Source organism: Canis lupus, chromosome 1 (genome assembly GCF_048164855.1).
Source record: "Canis lupus baileyi chromosome 1, mCanLup2.hap1, whole genome shotgun sequence".
Classification (NCBI taxonomy): domain Eukaryota; kingdom Metazoa; phylum Chordata; class Mammalia; order Carnivora; family Canidae; genus Canis; species Canis lupus.
The window spans coordinates 87,821,267-87,847,182 of NC_132838.1; the positions used below are offsets into that span (position 1 = coordinate 87,821,267).

Sequence of the window (25,916 nt, forward strand, 5' to 3'; positions counted from 1 at the left end):
TAAAACTAAAGTGTTAATTTACTTGGATCAAAATTCTCATGTTATCCAGGCATTTTACTACAAGACCGAATATTTTTACAAGTGCCTGAACTGATCATAGATTATGATCTTATGTCAGCAGAAATAAAGAGAGAAAGAATGAGGAGAAGCCTTTTGGAATTTTAAGACATTCTTCTATTCCTGCCACCTCCCTTCCCCACAACACCCAACTCAGTTTTTGCTTAAGCCAATTTTGACACTTTCTGCCTTTTGAGAGCCCAGGTTAAAGTACATAGCAGTCAGAACAAAAATGTGACAAGAGTCTAAGAGGTTATCTTCTGCAAAGAACAATTAATTGGGGTTTGGCTTGCAATTTGAAAGCCCTATGTCAACCTGGAATCTTGTAGAATGTTGCTGTTAAATCCATTATCCCAGCCCACAGTTTTGAAGGCTATGCTTCCAGTTCCAACATTGCAAAAGCTCAAGAGTGTGGCAAACATCTTGCCTCTTCCTGCTTAAGCAACTCTACATTACTGTAAAATTAAATTCTAATGGAAATCTCTGAGAACTACTGAAAGCCATTGGTTATGGTAGAAAACGAAAAATTATAACTAAGGAATTAACCTATTTTTCCCCAAAAGCACAGGAAATATATTCACACACACCACAAAAGTCCCTGAGGGCACTAGATAAAGTGAAAAAAGTTTCCTGAATAATAGAGATATTTTTTTAAGACTGTAAATATGAACAACTATTTTTTTTGTTGTGAATGGCTAGTAGGTTTAGCTGAACATGGTATAAATTTGCAATTATCTTCAAAAGGATTTACATTTATTTTGTTTGGGGCATGAAGAAAATAGTATTGGGCCATGTGAATCAAGCTAATATGTAGTAGAGTCCAGAAAGAAAAATGTTTTATGTCATTAATAGAAAATATACTGTTCTTAATATTTTAAAAAGCTTTTTCTTTACTAATGAAGTCATAGGCCACAGATTCTATTTTTATATTTGTGACTTTCTCTAGGGCATCTTTGATATCCTGTGTCCAAAACATAACTTAGAAACTAAAGTGTGAACAGAAGAAATATAGAAAAATAAGAGAGAAACCGAAGGGAAGAGTGACATCCTACAGATAGTATTTATTCTGGAAGTTTAGCCAGTTAGTGGACAGCGATAGTATGATATAGTTCCCTTGGGCATAGAGTTTCTTTTGAAAACCCATTCTAGAACTTCTTTCACAGGCCTCAGTGAGCTTCATAAAACAGCACAAACTGAAAATCTATGCAGCTATAACAATATGCTTAATTTAGGGTAAAATTTTGTAAAGGGTCCATTTGCAGGTTTTACATAAATCACTTTCAAAGATCCATAAACTCTTGAAATGACATACAAACATTTTTGTGACTATCCACATATGTGTTTATTTTTCTGGAGAAAGGGTCACTAGCTTTCATCAGATTTACAAATGTATTCAGAGATCCTTGTCTCCAAAAACTAGGCCATGAACCACTGCTTTCATTCATTACTATTTGATATCATTTCTTTGCTCAGAAACAAAGGCTGTGTGTGTGTGTGTGTGTGTGTGTGTGTCTCCTGACAGAAAGACTTAATATTACCATATTGTGGTAGGTTTAGTTTACATAGAACATGATATTTTTAGATATAGCCTCATGCTCTACCTCCCATAACTAAGAAATTCAAAAGTACTTATTATTTTAGACTATAAGGGCTTTTATTATCTATGGAACAAATCTCCATGTATTATCACTGTAGGAAATGGGAGAGAATTTGGAAGCCAGATATATTCAGTATTTTTGAAAAGGGAGATGATATCTTGATAGTTCTTTCAATTTTTACCACTAGATCTTAATAATAATATAAATTAATGTAGTTGTTTTCATCCTTTAAGCGATAATGGCTTAATTCCAAATATAGGAAATTTGATCATCTAAAATGTCTCTGTGTTTCTAGGGGTTACAACAATTTGGTTCATTAATAAATACATTGATATGAAACCATTAGACAGTTTATTGCTCTCAAGTCATCCTATGAAACTTGATCCTTTGCACCTCTGTATCCTTTCAAAGGGAAGAGAGGCTTCCAGCCATCTTGCCTATTGTCTGATAGATTGTAGATCACTGGAAATTCATGAAGGCTCATTCTAGGACTTCTCCATGAGAACATTGAGTGGATCACAGTTGGTCTGTGAGTTGGAGTAAAGATCCCACTGACAGAATCAGTGCTCAAGACCAGAATTTGGCAAAGGGCTCTCTTGGAAGAACCTAGAAATAAGTCTCAACATACCATTTGGTATAAAACAGCAAGTACAATGCATTGTTCCTTGATATGCAATAATACGATAGCATGCACTGAAGCAAGGAAAAGGGGAAAATTAGATGGCATAGTTCTTTGGGGAATACCTCATAAAAGAATTTGAAACATTGGAGTAGAGACTCTTTTTCAAGGCATATTAAAATAGTGATCCACATAGGGGTGGGTATGTCATATGTCAGCAAGTTGTCTTCCAAAAGAAGTGTGTTGTATTAACATTTCAAGTTAGCCTTTAGTTTTCAAAGAGCCTTTCAACAGGAATTTCTTTAATCCTCATAATCAGCAGTGGGGAAAATATTTCCTTCATAGACACGTAGAATTTTAAAGTGACATTTTGCCTGAATCATTAAGGGTTTTTGGGCCAAAGAGGAGCTGCTTTGACCTTTCACTTCCCTCTCCTTGGATTTGAAGGGGTAATTCTCAAAACTTCTCCATCCACAGAAACATTGGATGGCATCACAGGTCATCCCTCTCCTCTGATTCCTTCTGCAGCACAAAAAAAGAAATCTTGGGACCCCCAATCGTCATTTTCTTACATTTTTAAAACATTGATTTTTGTGTAACTGACATTTTGGATCATTCCTTTAAGATGAAAATGAAACCATGAAAAACATTGACTTAGGAAATAAAAGGCCCCAGAATACCGATGCACTGTAGAAGTGTAACAGGTCACCCAAGTCAAATACAATCGCTTATTAATGGAACAAGAAAACAAACCTCCAACTATTATTTCTCACAGGACAGCAGTTTCTGGATGAAAGAAAAAAAACACAGCAGGAGGGGAAAGGGGAAAAACTGGGATTGCTAAAGGCCTTTTTTGGGTTTTTTTAGTTCATATTTACAGAAGTGGTACAGAATCTTGATTATTTGTTTTTTAAGTTAACTGCTCAGTAAAAAGCCATCTCATTTTTATGGTACTGGTCAATTCCTTAGTTGTTCTGGGAAGGTGAAGAGTGAGAAAATGCAGTATGATACCAAAATAAGCAAGAGAAGTGACTCAATGAACTATGATGACACTTGAGAGGTTGCTCGAAAATGCGCTTCATTTCTTTTTCATCACATCTCTCAGGGGCGAGAGACATTAATATTCCTCTTTAATATGTTAGGTCAAACCATGTGTGAGTGCTGGCATTAGGGGAATTTTTACATCTTCTAGCTCACCATTAATAGCTTAAATTCTTTAGAAAAGGTCTGTGGCACCCCCTGAATTCAACAACTGTTTCCGGACCACCCCTTATGTGCTTGGTGGCACCTTGCTCAGTGGTAAATGACACAGTAATGGCAAGTAGCAGGTGGCAGATGGCAGGTACCGCATCTACTGTGTTCTTTATCATGACTGTTAAGCTGTTAAGAACCAATAATCAAGCTGATCATTTATGGTCACTTATGGATAGACCCTAATGCAGCCAAGAGTTGACCTGACAAGTGCAAACCTGCCCCCAGTTGTCTCGAATAGTCTTTGATAAAGAGAACCATTCAGGTGTTTTCTCAGCACTGTGATGATGTCAAGGATCCAGCCCATTTTAAATTCCCATTTTTTGTATAAGAAACTGAACCACTGGGTTCATGTGAGACTTGGTTAAAGTCTTTTGGCTGCTGGCTCAGGGCTTCATCTACTAACCAATTCCTTTCTCTCCCTCCTCACCCTATGCACCCCCTATCCCTGTAAACTATGGCAGTGGGTGCCATCCCCGGCCCCAGCACTGCGGGAGCTCTGGGGAGAGGGCAAAATCACATAGACTCTCTGGTGGGAAGATTCTGCTGGAGGATGTTGTATAAAATTTTTGCTCCATATTTTATCCCTATATGTTGTTATCTCCCCCTTGCTCAGTAATTTTAGTTTGTGCTTTTTGTTCCCCTTTTTGTTTCTTTGGTTTGCTGGCTTTGTGTTCTTTTCTCTTTTTTTTCCTTTTCTTTTCCTTTTTTCATGCAGGAATCGGTCAAGGTGTTCCGGTGGTGGCGCTCATTGTGGAAGGAGGACCCAATGTGATCTCAATTGTCTTGGAGTACCTTCGAGACACCCCTCCCGTGCCAGTTGTTGTCTGTGATGGGAGTGGACGGGCATCGGACATCCTGGCTTTTGGGCATAAATATTCAGAAGAAGGCGGGTAGGTAATTTGTCAGGCCCTGTAAGAGACCTTTGAGTACAAAGCCTGTGTGCCAAGCTTGGGAAGATGATATCAGTTGATTGCGATGTTTGGTATGGGAAGGTGCTGGGGAAGAGCAGGGGAACATATTATAAATGTCTAAATGTCCTAAATGAGAAATTCCATGAAAGCTCCACTAGACCAGTCTTATACAGACAAAAGGAAAGGAGGAGGTTGTAGGACTTGGTATCCTTTCTCTTCATTTCTTCTCTTTTTTGCTCCTCCCACTAAGGAGAAGCAGGGACTGGGCTTTAACACATAAAGCAAAGCTAACCTGGATCATATAGTTCAGGTTAGTACCTTGGGAGAGGCTGGGATATATAGCTTCACTGAACTGCTGCAGGTTTACAAAGGCCAAACATTTACAAGACCTTTTGGTGGCCCGTGTTGCCAAATCCCCCTAAATTCGCTTAGAAAGCAGAGCCACTAACCACTCTGGTCCTCTGTACACCCTTCCTGGACTCCTCGCCCTTCCCATGCACTTTCCTTGGTCTATATATTCCCCATTGCTACTTTCAACAATCCAAAGTCCCAGCCCCAAGGAGGGCTTCCCTTCCCATACTTCCCTGCCAGTCTGAGTTCTCTCCTGATGAATAGTAAAATCCAAGCACTCTTGCATATTATTAGATCAAAGTAAGTCATCTCAAGGCATGAATGTGTGTGAGGAGAAAAACTCAGGAGGAGTCATTGAATTTTTTTTAAATGTTGTAAAAAGTTTTATTTAAAAAAAAATGTTTAAGAAAGTTTTTTATCTCTATACCCAACATGGGGCTCTAACTCACAACCCTGAGATTAAGAATCACATGCCCTTCTGACTGAGCCAGGCAGGCATCCCAAGTCATTGAATTTTTAAATAAGGAACTTCCTGACCTAATCAATTCTCCTAACACATGAAACTGGTGGGAGAAAGGAGCCCCAAAGGAAATGGGACCTTTTATTCATCCCTTTTACAAACATACACAAAGTGGCTCCTGGGTGCCATGCACTGAGATGGGAAAAAGCATAACAACTATTCCTACCCTCAAAGAGCTCATAGAAAGTCTGTAAGTAGACCAGTATGTAATGATAACAGAGAGTGATCAGTGAGCCTGCCGACTGCAGGACATGCCCTCCTCCACCTGTCTGCCAGGCAGCCCAGCAGCGCTCCAGGTGAGCCATTAACACAGACCCTTCTCTGGTAAGTGTGTGAACCTAAAGTGGCAAAGGGGGCGTAGGAAAGTCACCAGCCCTCCAGGTAACATTGCAAACAGTTAAAGTGATTTCAGGCCTGTGAAAGCTATTGATATGAAAACAAAAAAAAAACAAAAAATAAATAAATTTTTTAAAAAACCAATATTGCTGAGCATGAAATTGGAGTTTGCTTCCTGGCAAATATAAATTACTTTTATCTTTTCCTTTCATTGTAAATATTGGTTTGTTCTATAGCTAGAAAACTGAAAAGAACATTTGCCCAAAGCCTTCATGTCATTTACCAACCAGGCAGAGTTCAGGATCCTCAGCTGTTCTTTGCTTTTATTAAAAATTTAGCCATAGTTCTCATTGATTCAAATATAGCAACGTGTTCCTTTTTCAAAAATAACTAAAGTACTTATACAGTTTTTAGCTTTGGCTTACTTTTTTGCCTCCCAGTGCTTGTAATTATTTTACTGTATTTCCGAAAAGTAGAGACAAGGTTGCATTCAGGATGCACATTTCCTTTTCAGAAAATTCATGAAAAGTGAGCTGCTCATCACAGTATTTCAGGTTTCCTAGGTCTGTACACAATGAAGGTCTGAACCCAGGGCCTACTTTTTGTCCTTATTGGGGGTTGTATACTTTGAAAATGTTACAATTTTCCAATTCTTCCTGCTTCTGTTTTTTATACAGTGGAAATGTTACACATTTTAGAGCTTGGGTGGGGTGGGAGGGTGTGTCTGTATTATTTAAGCTAGGGGACAGATACACAGGGCAGTTATGTGCTTCCCCAAGGCCACATGGCCCAGGATCTTGTGCCAGGATTCTTTCTGGTCTATTATAAAAATTCGCTGAAATGGATTTTGTGGTATGTGCCTTCGTGTTTCTTATGTAGTACTTCAATGATACTGTCTTTTAATACAAGTGCACTTAAGTTTCCTTCAGCTTCCCCTTTGCACTATAATTTCTAAATTTTTTTGTATTATTCCATGTATTCTCAAAAGATAAAATCAATGCATTCCTGGTGGTAAACCAATGTCCAAGCTGACCAAAGTGGGTTCCTTTCCCCAACCCTTTCTTTTTTTTAAGACTTTTTAAAAAGTTTTTATTTAAATTCCAGTTAGTTAACACATAGTGTAATATTAGTTTCAGGCATCATGTGGATTCTTTTTCTTCCCCTGACACAGATACAAATTAAGAGTCAGAAATATGCCCTTTTAACTTTAATCAGCAATTTTACTTTTAAAATGAAAGTTTAGTTTTAGTTATGGTTATTTTATGACTAAAATACACAAAATCTCTCTTTTTTAAAAAAAAAAAGATTTTATTTATTTAGTCAGGAGAGAGGCAGAAACAAAGGCAGAAGGAGAAGTAGGCTCCCTGGATCACGCCCTGAGCTAAAGGCAGCCACTCAATCACTGAGCCACCCAGGTGCCCTGCAAAAGCATAATCTATATAGGATCTTTGCAAACACACAAACCATAGTTGATTTTCAAAGAACCCAAAGGCATGCAGATAACTAGCATGATGATAAAGAATTGAGTTATAATTTCTTATGTTGGGAATTATTAAAATTAAAACTTTAAAAAATTTAAGAAACATTTAGAAACAGGAAAATTGAAACTCCAAGAGAAGCTTTGTATTGAGAAGCTTTGTATTTGTCAATCCAAATATATAAATCTATATTTATTTATTTTATATGGTATTATAATAAAACTATGCCCTTGCTCCATGAGAGGAATTATAAATTTATCATGATCAAATGAATCCATGGCGTTTCTCTGGATCATGTGAATAACTGCCAGAATTAATCATGTTTATTTAGCTTGAGTAAGAATTTGGCCACACATGTGCAGCCAATTTAAAAAAGCATTTCCAAAGAATATTATTTTGCAGGAGTGTGTTTTCTCTATGCTGAAAAAAACAAAAACAAACAAAAATGAGCCTATTTTAGACTTTCTTCACCAAGAATTTCTTCTTCAAGTTCTACAAAATCCAACAAAGTTGGGATATGTTTCACTAAAAATAAATATCAATGTATAACTATATGTTCACATAAACAAATCTATATAAATAAATGAGTGTAGTTGTACATATAAAATCGATGATAGAAAACACATACACCTTTTTTACGAAACCTGAATCAGAGTTTGTAATCATTGATTTTTACTTTTCAGTTATTTTACTAATTTAAATATGTTTTAAAATGTTTTAAACTCATTTACAGTTTGTTAAATAAATAATACAGGTCCAAGAACTATAAATGTGTGTATTCAGCTATAAAGTTTTTCATTTTATAATCTTAAAGGAGTGAATGAAATTTATACACCTTGCATTTTAACTTTTGTGAACTTGATAATTTTGCCTTTAAACTCCCTGTTATTAACCATCTTCCAAGAATATAAATTTGAAAGGGCATCACTATGGAAGCAAATTATAATTGGCAAAACTAATTAACTTTTGTAGATGAGATTATTTGAGGTAGAGGAAGACAGGCCATATCTATCCCAACACAAATGGGTTTGGGTAAACTAGGAGGCATTTGCAATTAAATTCTTACTCTTGCCTTCTCTGTCTCTGCTCCATGGTACATGCTACCCAAAAGAAATGGCCAAACTTTCTTTTTCCCTTATTGTTGTACTTGATTTTCTATTTCTCATCTGTCATAGTTTAGAATGAGTCACAAGTCACTTTCCCTAACTCATTTCATTCCTTAAAAATATTATCAAAATTTTTTTTCTAAACCATGAATGACAAAACACTGAAAAGAGAAACAGATTAATACTACCAAAGGGGTATTAGATTTGATTACCTAAGTTTTCAGATACAAAGATTCCACTTTTTGCTGTTGACCAAGCAAACTGACCAACATCACCCATAGTCAGGAACACCTTTCAGGCTATAGGTACCTGCAAAGTCAGAGATGGCTTGAAAATTAATAAACTAAGTCTCAGATTGCAGAGAAACGTGGTCTTGCTCCTCATTTATCAGTGAGAAAGTGCCGCACAGATGAAAAATGTCAGCGTGGAAAAGGCATCTGAATGAATGTTCATTCTGAAATGATGCTCCTTGTTTATCTGGATTTTACTGCTGATCCTTACATTTATTTTAGTGTCTTTTTCTCCAAAAATAATTATCTGGATTTACCCTTTTTAGAGAGCCTAGGATAAGAAGCAGAACCTGTAGTAGCAGAAAGCCTTAAAGATCTTAAGGTAGTCTATTGATAACTTCTGGGAAATTATCCATGGAGCAGACATCAATAGATTTTCACATTCTTTTTTTTTTTTTTAAGATTTTATTTATTCATGAAAGACACACACACAGAGAGGCAGAGACATTGGTAGAGGGAGAAGCAGGCTCCCTGCAGGGAGTCCTATGTGGCCCGACTTTCACATTCTTATGTGTCAGATTTGTGGAGAAACACTGAGGAATGGCCTGCTCTTGAGGACAGGAATAGATAATATATTTCAAATAAAAAATTTGATTATCAGGGTGCCTGGGTGGCTCGGTGGTTGAGCATCTATCTGCCTTTGGCTCAGGTTGTGATCCCAGAGTCCCAGGATCAAGTCCCGTATCGGGCTCCCTGCGGGGAGCCTGCTTCTCCCTCTGCCTATGTCTCTGCCTCTCTCTCTCTGTGTCTCTCATGAATAAATAAATAAAATATTTTTTAATCTGATTATCATCCTTGTTTAAAGGGAGCTTAATAAAGGTCCCTACATTTTCGATTAGCTGAGGTAAAGGCATAAATGGAAGACAAAGTAGAGATGAACAAGGAAAAATATGTTGCAGGGCTTCAAATTATATCACTATATCACAGATGTAACAAAAGTTTGATTCTCTCCAAGTACACCTCAAAATGACCAAAATCAGGAGGGAGTCACCAGAAAACTAGCCATTTTAGAAATCCAGACGTAGTCTCTTTTCTGTAGGGCCTATCACTCTGTGCCATGGTTACTAATGTTTTCTTCTGCTGCTTAAGATTTCCGTCTAAGGCTGAAGGATGTCACAGCCCTATCATTTGTCTCTATGAGATCTGCTGAAAGAAAGTAATTGATCTCAGTGGTTTGTATCCCAGTATGATTTAGACATAATTGGAATGTCAAGAGAGAAAGAAGGAAACAAATATCAAGCATGCTGACTCCAAGTGTCCATTTCAGTTTTCATTAATTTTATCTTATCTTGTCTCTTTTCCAGAATTTTCTATAAGAGGGCATGTCAAAACTTGATTCTGTTTTGTAACTTCCTCAGAAGGGAAGGAAAGACAGTTGGAAATACCTTGTACAGACAAAGGATACTGGGGGCTTTATTTACAAAAAGTGTTGTTTTTGTCAACTGTTTTCTAAGTTAACATTTATTGAGTGCCTATGCTCTGCATGGAACTTTTAGAGAATGAGCAAGACTTGCCCCTAGCAGAGATTCTATGAGGAAATTAAAACATAGGCATGAATACAGATAACTAGAAGGTCAGGTGTGCTGTGGTAAGTGTTTCAAGAGCCCAGAGGACAAAGTATCTGAGTGTGGTATTCCTCCTAAGAATATATTCAATGAAAAAGAAAAAAAAAAAAAGAATATATTCAATGGAACAACTCTGTTAATTACCCACAAAATGGCAATATAGTGACTCTGTTGCTACTGTTTTCCTTTTCCATCAAAAACTGGATCCAAACTGAGGGTCAGTTTCTTGAATGACCAAGAAAAAGCTAATATTTGGCCCTTTTATGTAACTCAACACAGAAAAAAAAGAATCAGTCTGCAGAGTATTGAAGGAAGTTAGTAAAAGAGATAATTTTATCAGATAGTGTGTATGTGTGTATACATATTATTACATTGAATTTATATATACTCAAATTTATATATATTTTAATATATTATATTAATAATATATAAAATTATAATTAATATATCAATATAATATAAATGCATTATAGATAAGTTAGTATATATTTTATGTACTAATATTATATCAATTATATATTATATATTAATATATTTATATATTGAATTTAAATATTTCAGTTTAATAAAATCAATTTAAATGGCAAATTAATGAAATTATATATGATTATATATATATACTAATGCCTATAATTACTAAATTGCAATTTTTATATTGCAATTTTTCCCGTTGTAGAATATATTAAACATATTGCTATGTAGATACCTGTGTCGTTGTCTCCCAAGTTTCACAAGGCTAGAGTAGCTTCATTTATTTAGGAAACTTCATAATAATATACTGATGTCTTCCAGTTTGCTGCTTGATCCCTCCATGTTGTGTCAGCATGGAGAGAATGAAGCACTGATTTTAAAACAATTACCTAGCATTCATGGAAGAAAGTATGAGTGAGAGGAAAAGTTTTATTGATCTCAATTGGTTAGTCAGTTCTCCACATTGATTAAATTTGCTTTAGAATTGCTCAGCTCCAAGTTGGGAAAGTGTGGCCTTGAATATAAACAGCAAACATCAGAAAAATACACAGAGCCGCATAATCCATTATGACAAAGAAATCGTTTTTCGGAGTACCACTGCCCACGACTTTTAGACAGCCCATCAATGCCAAGTGAAGATTTCAAAGGATGGATTAACTATGTTCTCTGAGATTTGCTTAGCTAACTTCCTGGCCACTTGTTACACAGAAAACATTCAAAATAGGCATGTGGTTATCACACTGCAGCATGCCTGAGAATGTTAGGAGACAGCCTCCCCCTGAATATTCTTATTCAGTGCACCTGGGATAGGGTGCAGAAACTGCTTGAAACCAAAACCATAGGGATTCCGGGGCCTCTGGGGGGCTCAGTCAATTAAGCATCAGACTCGATTTGGGCTCTGTCGTGACCTCAGGATTTTGAGGTCAAGCCCTGCAGAAGGCTCCATACTCAGCAGGGAGTTGCTTGAGATTCTCTCTCCCTCTTTCTCTGCCCCTCCACCTGCTTGCTGGCTCTCTCCCTTTCTCTCTAAAAAGGTAGTAAATCTTTAAAAAGGAGTCCCGGTGATTCCAACCAGAGTAGTCCATGATCCATGCCTTCAGAAACTCTTTCTAAATGTATATGAATGAACTGTCTTCATACTTCTCTGATGTTTTCAGAAAGAGCTTCCTCACTTTCTGTGCCTCATGTATATGCTCAGCACACCAGCCCTTGCATTGTTACCACAAGCACTTTGTACCTTCTGCCAAGTTTTGTCTCTGGAACCCAGTTGACTTGAAAAGTCTATTTAGCACGAATCATCTCATTTATTTCTTGATCACAGCTATTCTTGGTTCCAAACATCTGTTAGACTTGAAAATCCCTCCCTTGAAGGAAAGGAAAGCCACACCACAAAAATACTCATTTTGAAAGGACTGGTAGATTTCTCTGTTCATATTTTTATTTACATGGATTTCTTAAGGGCATTCAGTTCACTTCCTTATTTCTTTTGAAAATGATTTTCTGACTAGTTCAAAATGTATGACCAATTTCAAAAGAGAAAAGAAAAAGAGAATGAGAAATATAAAAGTGTTTAAAACCAAAATGGTGCTAGTTGTGAATGATGGCTCTCTCTGCTGTCGGAGACACCACTGACAATCATCAAGGCCACTAAGTTCCCCATTAGAAATTTTCAGCTCATTTTCCTTTGATTTCATAATTCCAGGGGACAACCGTTTAAGATTCCTAAAGTCCCACTTACCTGGTAGCATTAATTTCACTTTCTTAGAGCTCTTGGGTCCCTCCCCATATGAAACCTCAGAAGTACAATATATAAAACAGACAAAATACATGTTTGCTCTGGTGAAGCCAGGGTGGAAGGCCTAGACCAGGGGTTCTTAAGTATTTGTCTTGAATCAAAATCACCTGGAGAGCTTATTAAAAATCAAAGAGCTGGGCTTCATATCAGTTTTTCTAATTCAGTCTGATTGGCCAGGTGATTTGCATTTCCAAGGAGTTCCCAGAAGATGCTGATGCTGTTGATCCAGGGACCATAACTTGAGAACCACTGGTCTAGAGCCCTCCTCTCTCTGCCTGGCTCTCACCCACTAAGGCAGCTCTGAGCAGCTTTGGAGCACCTCTTCAAATTCTAGGGGCTTCCTTGTGGAACCCAGTTGAAGACCATTAATCCACAGGTCAAGTCCATATTCCTTTGCTTGGTTAGACTCAAGACCTTTTCCATTCTGGCCCCAGCCTCTCTCTAAGACCATCTCAATGAACGTTCCATTCACCAGACAACCAAGCTAAATTGTCCTCTCCACTGCTGCCATATGCCTCTCTGCCTTAGCATGAAATGTACATGTACATTTCCTTCACTGCTTCTACAAGGTAGCTTTCTTTCATGAAAAGAAGTAGCGAGGGCTTTAAAATCCACAAATACATTTTTTTTCACAAATACATTTAAAATGTATCTGAGGGAGCCACAGATAATAAAATGCCCTGGTATTTAATCCCTCTACCTTAGAGGAGATGAATTTTGAATCATCCTGGCTGACATGAGAACCTGCAGCTTCTAGAAATAGAGTGGATTAACATCTCACCCAGGAGTATCATTAATAATAGATAATGTTTGCAATGTTCTTAATGGATTTACATTAGAGTCCCCACGCAATTCTCATTGTTGATTACGGACCACAGGATTCATAAAAACTAAATACAACAGTGGCCACCTGCTATAAAAGCTTCTTCCACCAGAGACACACTAAAGATGCATTAAAGTAGCATTCCAAGGTTAACTCACGTCTTTATTACTGTTGTCAAGAAAAGTCTCCCTCAACTTCAATAAAGCTTCTTCTTTAATTGTCCTAATTGCTGGGCAACTGTCCTAGAGTTGATCCACCTATTTGTTGCATTTTCTGGGTATATTCAAAGCAAATTAAATATCCATACATAAGCAGTGACCCCTAAAGTAAGTAGTAAAAGATCGATTCCTTAAAATTCATGGAAGTCATAGTTCAGTGTCTTGGAGACAAACCTAGAATTTGGAGTTCGTCAGCCCTATGATATCCTTGGTATTCACCATTTAATAGTATGTTTGAGATCTCATTATCTCTAGCGCAGGGATGACAAATAGATTTCATCTTGAGTGTCAACAACAATCAACTAGTCCTGGCATCCTAGAATATTGTGTTGAGAATGAGTCTGAGGGCACATTTGGGCTCAGGGGCAAGATTGCTGTGATGGATTAACAATGATGAAAAGAAGGAAATGTACAGTCAACATGCCATGTATGTCTACTTTTATTCTCGACGGAAGACAAAATGTTATAGATAACCCCATATATCACTATCCGGCAATCATCAAATAACACATTGAATTATGAAGCCAAAGGAAAAATAAGAAATTTATCTGCCTAAAAGATGTCTGGTAAATAATATTTCATCAACACTGTGAAGTACATCGGTCTAAACTGTCTGACAAATATGAGTCTCCCTACAGGCATAATATATAGTATATCAAAAACAAGAGGGTCTTTTTGGGGGATACTGTTTGAGGCTGGATTGTGGGACAGATTAACTGAGCAGTTGTCTACGGATAATTTATAAGAAAGAATAATTTTAAAACAGCAAGGAATTAATCCATCACTAATCCATCTAAAAATAAAATAAAATTATACTTGTTCCAACATCTCATAGAGTAGGATATGGACTTAGAAGGAATCTTTGACAAATTACTTTGGCAGAGAATTGAGATTTACCCCACCCTCTCCCTCACCCCACCCCCTACCCTGCACCTCTGACCCTCTTCCCAAAAGCATACTTGAAAAATTGAAATTAATATTTTTAAAGCTTCTGCATGCAAGAACCTGACCTAAACACTATATGTCATAAGCTCTATGGGTAGCTGTGATAATTGGCCACATCTAATAGATAAGGAAATTGAGGACAGAGAGATTAAGAAGTTTGCTCAACATCTCACTACTAGGGAATGGTCTGTCCAGGCACATTGGGGTTGGAAGCTAACTAAGCTTCTAGCAGCTACACTGCTGCAATGCCTCTAGGAACTTGAGACTCAATAACTGCAGGAGATTTGCTTGCCCCAGGGCTGAGTTACTCTTAACAACAGCTTTCAGCTTTCTCCTTTCTCTCACATGCTGGTTAACTTCTCTGAATAAATGTTGGACCAACCTTTAAGACATGTCAGTTAAAGAGGTGCCTGTGTTTTTACCTGCCCAAGAAGCTCATACATCTAAGTCCAGCTCTGATTTTCTCTTTAATAGAGGGCCCAAAACAATAAAAATCCAACTATTTCTCTTGCCTGTGTACATGCAATAGTCGTTGATGGGATTTCACTTGGAATGAGCACAGAAGATGTGTTTTTCCCTTTAATTTTGGCAGCAGAGAAGCTACCTAACCATGTGGTAGTCCCTGTATTCATTGGCAACACATAACAATTTTTACTCTTGGGCATATTCATAATCAAGAGAAGGAAGGGAGAGAAATTAGAGACACAGCCAAAACTGCTGAGGATTTTTCACCTAAATGTCCTGCTAGTTTCTGCCCAAAGTAAAGAGCTTGGCAACCCTGTTTACCTCAATATCACTGCTATCCAGTAGAACTTTCCATGATGATGGAAATGTTCTCTATCTGTCCAGTCAGATAGTCACTGAGCACTTGAACTATGGCTAGTATGACTGAGGATTTGAATTTTAAATGTACTTAGCTGTAATTAATTTAAATTCAAATTGCCACATGTGGCTAACAGCTATCATATTGGATAACATAGCTGTAGTATTTCTGTAACTGAGCTCCACCAAATGGGGGAACCCCTTGAGAGTCTGACAGATTTTCAATGTTATTTGACATTGTTCTCTTCGTTTTTTAATTACATTCTTTCATCCAACTAACATTACGTGTTCAGCCATTCAACAAGTCTTTTTTTAAAGATTTATTTAGTTAGTTAGTTTGGAGAGAGAGCACATGAGGTGGGGGAGGGGCAGAGGGGGAGAGAATCTCAAGCAGACTCCCCACTAACCATGGAGCCCGATATGGGGCTCAATCTCACAACCCTGAGTTCATGAACTGAGCCAAAATCGAGAGTCAAATGCTTAACTGACTGACCCACCGAGGTGCCCCTCAACAAATATTTTTTAGAAACCTACTATGTTCTAGGCACTGTTCTAGGTACTGACAAAAACACACCTGTCAACAAAATAGACAAAAATGTTTGTGGTTACAGAACTTACGTTATTTTAGCAGGGTTAGAGAGTAAATAGTAATTTAACATAATAAACACCTTGTATAATGCTTTAGAAAGTGATATGCTATGGGAAAAAAGAAGGGTAAGGGGAATCAAGGTAAGGGTGTAGTGGAAAAGCTTCTGTCTTCAGCACCTTGATGAAGACTGAGAAAAGAGAATACTTAAGTAAACTGTGTTGTCCATGCATCCAAGGAATTAGTCTAGTTAGGATTTTCTTAGGTTAATCTGTCTTTATGAAATGTCACACATAAAATGCCTCGCACAACAATCTCACTGCACCACCCTCCTCCTGATTCCTTTTGTATGTGTATTGGGATCTTCTGTTTTACCATATCTAGCTCAAGATTCTAGAGTGGATTTTAAAAATTGAAAACAATAAAATAAAATAAAGAGAAAGTGAACCAATATGATAAATGCTCCCCATGAGGATGCTTCCTTCCCAGTTACAGGCAGCTTCTCCAAGATCATTTTCATTACCTTCCATTACTAGATAGAACCCTCAGGAAAAGTCCAGGTGAACCACTTTTCTAGGCTACATATTCAGATGAGATGAGAGATATTATTTTCACAGCTCTCAGCTGACAGAAGCCATTTGTATCTGGAGTTTATCCTCAGTAAAAAGTCATGCAAAGTTAGTCCCTATCCATTGCATTCCTTCTGTTGGTCACTTTCCCGTGTCTCATTCACATCTTCCCCAATTTTTGTGTGTGTTTTTTTTTAAGATTTTATTTATTCATTTGAGACAAAGACAGAGAGCATGAGTGAGGGGAAGACGCAGAGGGAGAGGAAGAAGTAGACTCCTCCCTGAGCCAGGAGCCCAACATGGGGCTGGATCCCAGGATCCAGCAATCCTGAGCCCAGCTGAAGGCAGATGCTTAACCAACTGAGCCACCCAGGTGCCCCATTTTTTTTTAAAGATTTCATTTATTTTTTGACAGAGATAGAGAGCACAAATATGGGAAGTGACAGGGAGAGGGAGAAGCAGACTCGCCACTGAGCAGGGAGCCTGATGTGGGGCTCAATCCTAGGACCCTGGGATCATGACTCAAGCTGAAAGCAGATACTTAGCCAACTGAGCCACCCCAGCGCCCCCTTCTCCAACTTTCTATCCAACTAGTGCTTTCTACAAACCATCAGCATCAGTCAGTTCATTACATGTGAGTTTAAAATGAAACATCACTCAACCTAAGAGTTGTTCTAAGGGCTTCTAATTGTCAAACGAAATATTTGTTTGCCTTTTAATTAATTAAAAGGAACATTGGGCATCTGAGAATCTGGGGAGTCACTCTGGGGAAATAGTGGATCCTTGACATTACATTAGTCTCGGGCTTCTCACACATAAGATACAGAACAGCCTGTCTCCAGGATAGGACAGAGAAGTCTCCACTTGTATCCAGTCACTAAACAACAAATGACTAACTTCACATAACCACAGTAAGTTGAGGTTAGTATATAGTTCATTATCAAAGATTCTTCCTTCCTGATTGTCTTGTCCTCTAAGTTTGGCTCTGGTGCTTTCAGGTATATAATCGTTAGCAAATTAGTTTCCCTCTGCAGGCTCCAGACTCTGCATCTGCAAAATGGTTGCTCCTAAACTGTGTCATTATGTTATTCCCAAAGCTCAAATCCCACAGCTGAATTTTCAGATTAGCAGTGTACAGACTCCAGAAATATCAAAAGTTCAGTTGTCATCTTACTGGTGAGGAGAAGCTATTTCAGGGTTTTAAGAGGTAATAGAATCCTATTTACTTTGTAGAAAGACCATTCAATCAACTGTGTGGAATGGATTAGAGGGGGGATAGAGACAAACCCAATTAATAGTCTGTTGGTACCATCTGAGTAAGATACGAAAAGGGCCCAAACAAAGGTAGATCATGAATGATATAAACTGGGGCCATCTGGGTGGCTCCATCTGTTAAGCATCCAACTCTTGATTCTGGCTCAGGTTATGATCCCAGGGTCATGAGATCAAGCCCCTCATCAGGCTCATTGCTGGACTTGGAGCCTGCTTAAGATTCTCTCTATCCTTCTCCCTCTTCTCCTCCCCCCTTTCTCTCTCTCTCTCTCTCTCAAAAAAAAAAAAAGAATAACATAAACTGGAACAATACTTCAGTAAGTCAAAATTTCTCTCTGGTTTTTGGCAGTTGCTTTGTGGTTTTTCTTCTTCAAACAGACTTCAAAGTGTGGTGAGGGCATCAAGAAAATGCCCCCATTGCTCTTGGTGGTGGCTCAAAGTGGGCATTAAGGTTGGCCCAAGCATGCACACATTTTAATGAAGATGTCCTTTGCATACTGCATTTAACAGGGAAAAGTACGATGATGGCATCCATGGAAAAAAGGCTTCGGCCAGGTGCCCAAGGCCAAAAAGAAATACCTGGTACATAGTACACACTAAATAAATGTAGACAGGCTGCTGATTCAAGAATATTTGAATCAGAAAATATTTACAGGTACAACACTTCAGATCAGCGATAACATTTTGAAAATACTTCTGAGTGCTTAGACTATCATTTTTAAAGAAAATGGTGATTCTCATCATCAGCTATTAAAAGAAAAAATGCTGAGTAAGACAGCTGAGGCAGTTTAATTAAACTGTGGAAAAGATCAGTGCTTTATCCCATCTCATCTGAACAGAGTCACGTGATGAATTTGCTGGTCTCCAAGATGACCACCATCAATATATTCCCTCTCTGCAATTTCCTACTTTCCTTCCACCAAGAGCTGGAGTCTATTCCCTCCCTCTTCTTGAATCTGGGCTGCTCTTAGTGACTTGTTGGGTTCATTGAATGTAAGGAAATGACATTCTGGGACTTCTGAGGTTAAATCAGAAGTCTTGAAGTTTTTGCCTGGGCCTCTTCAAACTCTCTCTTCGAGTCTTCAATTTGAGAGAAGCCAGCTGCCATGTAAGAAGTCCATCCACGGTGCAACTAGTATTGTTTGTTGAATAAGTAAATAAATAGGTGTGCAGATGTTTGCAAAGCTCCAGCAATAATTAAGCCTCCTAAATTTGCTATGTTCTCTACTTCCCAAATGTAAGAAAGAACTGGTGATCTCTGATCTCTCTGAAGAGACAGAGTTCTTTCTCCAGCTTGGATTGGGAGTGGCCTTATACTGTTGGGCTCTCCAAGGATGCAGAGCACTGTTGGTCTCAGAAAGGAGCTCTGTATTGCACACAAAGGCCCCAGCCATTGGACGTGCTACTTAACAAGAAGAAATATCAGTGAGCAAAGAACAGTGTGGGACTATGTTTTAATAACACAAATACTTGCATAGGTATTGGGCCCTATACAAAGATTAACTCATTAAATATTCAAAAGTCTATGAGATAGGCACTCCTATAATTCTCATTTTACATATATGAAAAACATGACATGGAAAAACTAAACAACTTGCACAAGATCATATAGCTAACAAATGATAGCTTCACTCTAGACAGCCTAACCTGGTGACTGTGATGCTTATTTATTCACTGTATTGTCCTACCTCTCCAGGAAGAATTGTGACTCCAGAGTCATGGCATTTGGGAGGAAGGGGTAACTTTTACTAACCAAAAATAAGGAGGAAGAGAAGGAGGAGAGGAAGGAAATGGAGGAGGTAGGGAGGGGAAGGCGGAGAAAGGAGAGGAGGAGGTGAAGAAAAGAAAAATCCCATTGTTTGTGACAATAGGCAAGATATTTAATCTTTCTGTGTCCTAAGGTTACATGTAGTAATTTGCTTTGGCATGAAGCAAATGACAAAATTTCGTTTTTCTTTAGAGCATTAGAGGTTCTCTGGGAAATGATGTCTTTTAAGTACCAAATTGCAGTATTATTAATGATCTTTATATAAGTAAAATTCTCTCATACTGTATCTGAATAAATTAACTGCGAGCGTCTGTGGAGGGCAGGAAAAGGGCTTCACTCCTTGATGAAAGCCATTAACCTAAGTCTAGCTCTTTGCGTCCCATTGAATTCTAAATACATTTTCTAATTTTTAAATCTAGGAACAAAACTCTGCTATTGCAGGTAATTGAAGTCATTCTGAGAAAAGTGTGCACACATGTATTGTATTGCCAACCTTTGAACAGAATGTGAATAGCCAAGTATGGGAAGTTCCGTTGGTTACTCCAATCACTGGATGAACATTGACCTATTTCAGATACTTCTGTGACTCATCCAAAAAGCTCCAGATCACAAGTTCAGCATTTAAATGGAAACACAAATGCCATAGTATGGAGATTTTCCTCACTTCAATGACTACCCTTCCTAAATCAAGAAACATTCTAATTTGAGGCATACCAAAAATAGCACTGGTACATATGGAGTCTCAAAATTAACAGTTACTATAAATAGGCACCACTTTGTCAAAGACCCAATTCTAAGACTAAAATTTTATATAATACTATGACCATGTTTTGATGTCAAGAAATTTTCAATCACTGTTCTAGTGCCATAAAAAGAAATCTAAAATGGGCTGATTCTATTTTTTGCTGATGATTAAATATCACGGTCATTCCAGTGTTGTGCAGGAAAAAAAAGTGGGAAGAGCTAGGGAAGCCATAATATCAAGAGAGCAGGCTTCCCGATATCCTACAGAATATGGCCACAAAGAGAAGGTCTTTAGAGAAGACAGAGGAAGTCTTTGTGCCAAATAGAAAACATCTCATTCAGCATAGCAAGCACTTGTGAGAAATCAGAAGCAGATAAAATCTTCAGCACACTAAGTGCACTTTGCCATTGTCCTCATTTTTCCCCCTATCTTCTCCAAACTCGTCTGATTTCCTTCAGATGGTCTATCAAAAAAGGAAAAGCAATTTCCCAAAACAAATATACTTAAATTTCTACTTCCAATGCAGATGATTAGGAAACTAAAAAAACATATTTATAGGTTTCAAACAGGAAAAGCAGCCCTACAGATGGAAGGCTGAATTCAGCAGACTCAGCTCAAGCCTAAGATCATCAACCTATGTGACTTTGTACAAATCATTTGGTCTTGTTGGGCTACAGTCTCCTCCTCTGCAAAATGGAGCTAATACCTGCTTCCCTCTCAGATTGCTATGAAAACCAATTTATATGGTCTCTGTAACCCATTGTGTGTCCTAAACCATGACGTGCTCTGAACACATCAAATGTTATACAGGATCTTCTGTTAAAAGTTATTGAACTTTCTGCAAAAAGCATGGGACCTAATAACTGTTATTTCTTTGCCAAAAGGGGGGAGATTTGCAAGTGCTTGTGAGCCCTTTAAAGCCAAAGAAGCATCAAAAATGTGACTTTCCTCTTGATGCAGTCAAGATGGAAAAAGAACTAAATGCAGAATAACAGTTATTTAATGTTTAATGAGTATAACTTAATGCTTTGGAAAGACCAAATCATCTTTGTGCCACATAAAACCATTTTGCTCCATCAGTGATGGGCACCTCACACTTTGCAAAACACCAGTCTAGAGAATCCTTGTACTTCTAGACATAGAATTCCAGGTTCTTTCTGCTAAATGACTTAACCAAAGGCACAACTTCATTCAGTTGCAAAATTGAGCTAAAAATATAAGATCTTTAGTGTCTTTCAGTGCTCCTCACCAATAAAGCTCACAATCAACTAAGTTGTGCATGATTTCTCAATTTTTACAAAGTGATAGACTACATACAAATAACAAATCCCTCAGTTAATGACCTCAGGGAACTGGGATTTCACTGCAGATGGTTAGCAATGGAAAACAAATTTTGAGTTGTTATCAAAATTAAACACCTGCAGATGAGTGATTGAATCAATCAAGTGGCTAATCAGGAGAATCTCTTCTTGTGTTGTTAATCATGTACAACTTTATGTATTGAATATACATTTATGTATACTCAATATTGCAGAACTCTAGATCCATCCACATGGGTTGCCTGTCAAATACATACATGCCCAGGTATGAGTGCTCATGTATTAACCCTTTAAGAAATTTGGCAACGCAGACATGATCATGTCACTCCCCAGTGGCTTCATTACCTGTGGGATAAAATCCAGAATCTCTAACACTATCTTAAAAGTCCCCCCTCCACCATGGTCTTATCCTCATCCCTTTTGCCGCACCATCTTGTTCCAATATTTCTTTTGCTCTTCATGTTCTAACCATACTGACCTTCTTTTATTTCCTCAAAACTAGGCTTATTCATGCTGTTTCACCTGCCAAAAAGGCTCTTAGTTAGCCCCACCATCTCCCTGATCATGCTAATGCTCATTTATTCTTCAAGTCTCAGATTAAACAGCACGTCCTCAAAGGAGTCTTCCCTGTACCCCCAAATTAGATTATATTCAACTGTCACAAATTCTCTATTTCTTTACTACTGTCAATCACAGTTGAATTGCTGGTTCCTGTCTTTCTACTCCAGTGTGTAAGCTCATTGAAGGTTGGGAGTGTATGTCTCTCATCTATCCCTCTAGCTCTGGCATGTACAACAGAGTCTGGTACTAAATAGACATCACTAGGCAACTGTTGAATGAATGAATGAATACATGAATGGTTTCAGATTGGTCTACACCTAAGGCAACAGAGTCCTCCAGAATAATTTAGTAATCTTGAGAAGATCTGGCAGTATTTTTCAGCTTCATCTAGACCATTCTCTTTTTCTAAATGTTCATGATATAAAGGTTCCGGGGCAGGGGGTGGGGTGGAGAAAGTGTAAGCCAATCCTCCATAGAGCTGAGTGACATGCCAGGATCCTTGGTATAATTCTGTCATGAGGAATGCACCCTCCTCAAAGCTTAAGGCACCATAATGTTCAGCCTAGTGGGCTCAGATGATCCTCACACAATCTTGGGGAAAAGAAGGCCACTGATAAGAAGATATCCTCAAGCCTTCCATCTGGCTTTTTTTTTTTTTTTTTTAAGCAACAAAAATTAGTCTACTTTCACATTAAAGCAAATGTTATTTTTTTAAGATTTTACTTACTTACTCATTCATGAGGGACACAGAGAGAGGCAGAGACATATGCGGAGGGAGAAGCAGGCTCCACGCAGGGAGCCCGATGTGGGACTCAATCCTAGGATCCCAGGATCACGACCTGAGATGAAGGTAGAAACTCAACCACTAAGCCACCCAAGTTGCCCCTGAAGCAAACATTATAATTTGCTTCTCAAGTAGCCACAATGATGAAGAGAGGCCATGGTATAGGGTTCTTGGTGTAATAAGAGGCAGTGGTGCAGTGGAAAGAGTATTGGACGAGGAATCAGAAGACATAGATTCTGGTTCTGGCTCTGCCACTTATTTGCTGAGGACCTTAAGCATCCATCTCTTTTCAGCTAAAATACCCTTCCCTTTTAAATTCTATGGACCTTTGGCCTTCAGGGTTCCCATGAGCACCAAATGAGATAATTATATTTTACTATTGTATATAGGAGTTTCTAGTTCTTCAATTACAGAAAAAAAAATTATAAAACTGTAAAATGCTAGGCAAAGTATGATAATTTTGTCACTGGTCCTTGGAAGCAGTTTCATCTTCCTGATTTTGGACAGAATCTATAACAGTAAAGTGATTTTTCATTCCCTGCCATCTGATGGCTGGTAAAGATAGCCCTGTTCACACCAGGCTAGTGAGGGAGGGCAGAGTTAGAAGTTACAGCTGGTTCATCTTCGAGAGGCATCAGGGCAGTGATTGGGTATAACGTACCTCCCTTGCTTTTCCTTGTTCTTCTATAGCATGAAAACTGTCTTTTAATGAAGCAGTCCATTATTAAGAGTCTGTGGGTCATACTCTTGTTGGCTGTAACACAGCAAATGCTTGACATAAATGATAACCTGAATCATAGGTCAGAGAAGCTCCACCTACAGGAAATGGTTTTAAAAGAAACATAAGTCCTATCTCTCCTCATTCATGCTCAAATTACTGAGATGGAGGCTTTTTCCATACAATTAGAGCTGAAGTTGACATTTAAAGCTTCATATAAGTAATACAGTAAATTTTTACTAAGATGCTAATAAGCAAGGCTTTTTAAAGCGGCACTTGAGGAAGAGGGTATTAGATACTGTCATTATAAAAGAAAAAAAGACAAAAAAAAAGACCCAAATTAATCTTCTGACTTTACTCGTTCAGGTTATGAGACATTAAAATGGATTTATTTTTAAGTGCGCTGTTGTTTTTTTAGATTATCACAGTCAAAATAACTGTGGTGAGAAACATACAGGAAGAAATAACTCCTGTCCAAAGCCGATCCTCACAATGCTTTCTTGAGTTCTAGAATATTTCTCAGAAACCTGTACTGAAGAAGAACTGGGTTGACCCATTGTTGACATTGTTCCTAATTGCAGACTTATCAACGAATCCCTGAGGGACCAGTTGCTGGTGACCATCCAGAAGACTTTCACGTACACTCGGACCCAAGCCCAGCATCTGTTCATCATCCTCATGGAGTGCATGAAGAAAAAGGAATTGGTATGTAAACAGCGTTCCCCACGAGTGGCAGAGGCCTCTCCATATTCCTTTAGTCCGTCGAAACATTTTCTTGAATCACACACCAACTGTTCTTTATTTCCAGCCAAGCTCACAACGTTCCCCAGGCTCTATTGGCTCCTGTAGCCTCCTCCCCTCAGTAGCAAAGACACTACTTTTTCTGCCCAGATTTAATGAAGTGTGTGTAGCTGGGTTTCAGCATCCTAGTGAAGCTTACCCTGAATGCTTCCGATTGCCTCCACAAAGGAGTGGAGGAGAGAAAATAGGTTTCCTCTGGAAAATGCTTCCCTTGGTGCTTCCCTTTGCTTGGGAGTAGGGAATCACTGATGGGCTTATTGTCAAATATCTTAGTGACACAGGGGCTGGGCTAATGTGCTAATCCATGCAGGTAGAAAAGGGAGTGACATGCCCACGGAATGCTGGAAACTTCTGTAGCTTCCAAAGTGTCCTCCAATAACTGCTGAAACATTCCTTACATCTGGTGCAAGTGTCTTGCAAATGTGGTATCATCCCAGAGACCTTCTGTTAGAGTGAACAGAAATAACACGAGCTAACATTTAACGAGTACTTGCTATGTGCCAGGCAGCACGAGAAATCTTTACATGCATTAACTTCTGTGATCTTTACAACTGTCCCAATGAGAGAGGTACCATTATTATCCTCACCTTACAGATGAGGAGATGCAAACAGACTTGATTAGTAAATGAGGGAGCAGGACTCAACACCGTGGCATTTAATCTCTGCGGGAAATGCTTTTATCAGAAATTGTCTCATTGAATCAAATGTTGTACATCGCCCACTCTGAGCAGATTCCCTGCAGGCCTCAGCAAGCAAAGACTATCCTCAGAGGTCATTGGAGCCCGCCTGCTGACAGGGGAAATTAAAAGAGCAGCTTAAACCTGAACAGAAGCCTTCCTCAGGTTTTGAATCACCCTAAGTCTGCGTGGGCATTATGGAATGATTATCTTTGGGGATATAAGGGGGGCACTTCTCCTCCAGAGGGACACCAGGGCCAGACTCTGAAAGGTTCAACCACAGGGAGGCAGATAGGGTAAGGAGGGGCTGGAGTGAGCCGCTTTCAGCCAGTTCCCCCACTAAGCATGGCCTAGAGCGGTCTTGCTCAGGATGGTGTCCTGATGCCCAGGACAGCTGCTGACACCCACAGAGGCTCACTGTGACTGCCAGGAGGGAGGAGAGCAGGGAAAGGAGGCAACTTCTGAGTTTGAGAAGCCAAATATTTAGGAAAACAGGACTTGACTCAAGTAAGCAAGACCTACGCCCAGCAAGTATCCTCCATGACCTTTGTGAGAACCTTCAGCCCCTTCTGGGTTTTGCACCTCTAATCCTTGAGTGTCCATAGACCCAGGTAGTCTGTCCACTTTGTATAGAGAAGCCAGCACACTGATGAGGTTCACAGCCACGACTGCTGGTGCCCGCAAGGAGACTCAGTTCAACACTCCCTCTAGCCCCAGAGGGGGGCATGAACCCCTCAGCATGCCACACATAGGATGGGTTTCCTACTGACTTCATGCTAACAGTCAGTTTCCCAATGCCAACTGTGAAAACTTACCAGAACTATCCATTTCTGGGGTCCTGTAAATTTCCTAGAAAGGCAGTTAGGATTAAAATTCAAGGAACCACTTAGAAGTCATAGAACCAAATGAAGGTGAGTGGCCTCCCCAAGTGAAGTATTCCGCAGGACTATTCCCTGG

At 38.7% G+C, this 25,916-nt stretch overlaps 1 protein-coding gene and 1 long non-coding RNA gene across 16 annotated transcripts in view; one reads left to right on the forward strand and one right to left on the reverse strand.

The window, feature by feature from the left end:
- TRPM3 (transient receptor potential cation channel subfamily M member 3) overlaps positions 1-25,916 on the forward strand; it is a 493,501-nt gene that overhangs the window by 308,492 nt on the left and 159,093 nt on the right. For all 11 annotated transcript variants that reach the window (XM_072838286.1, XM_072838297.1, XM_072838304.1 and 8 more), the window contains 2 exons: positions 4,244-4,418; positions 24,063-24,186. In XM_072838286.1, coding sequence (XP_072694387.1) covers positions 4,244-4,418; positions 24,063-24,186 — 299 coding nt within the window. The remainder of the gene's footprint in view (positions 1-4,243; positions 4,419-24,062; positions 24,187-25,916) is intronic.
- LOC140639862 (uncharacterized) overlaps positions 1-25,916 on the reverse strand; it is a 131,036-nt gene that overhangs the window by 99,940 nt on the left and 5,180 nt on the right. The gene's annotated exons all lie outside the window — the stretch shown is intronic.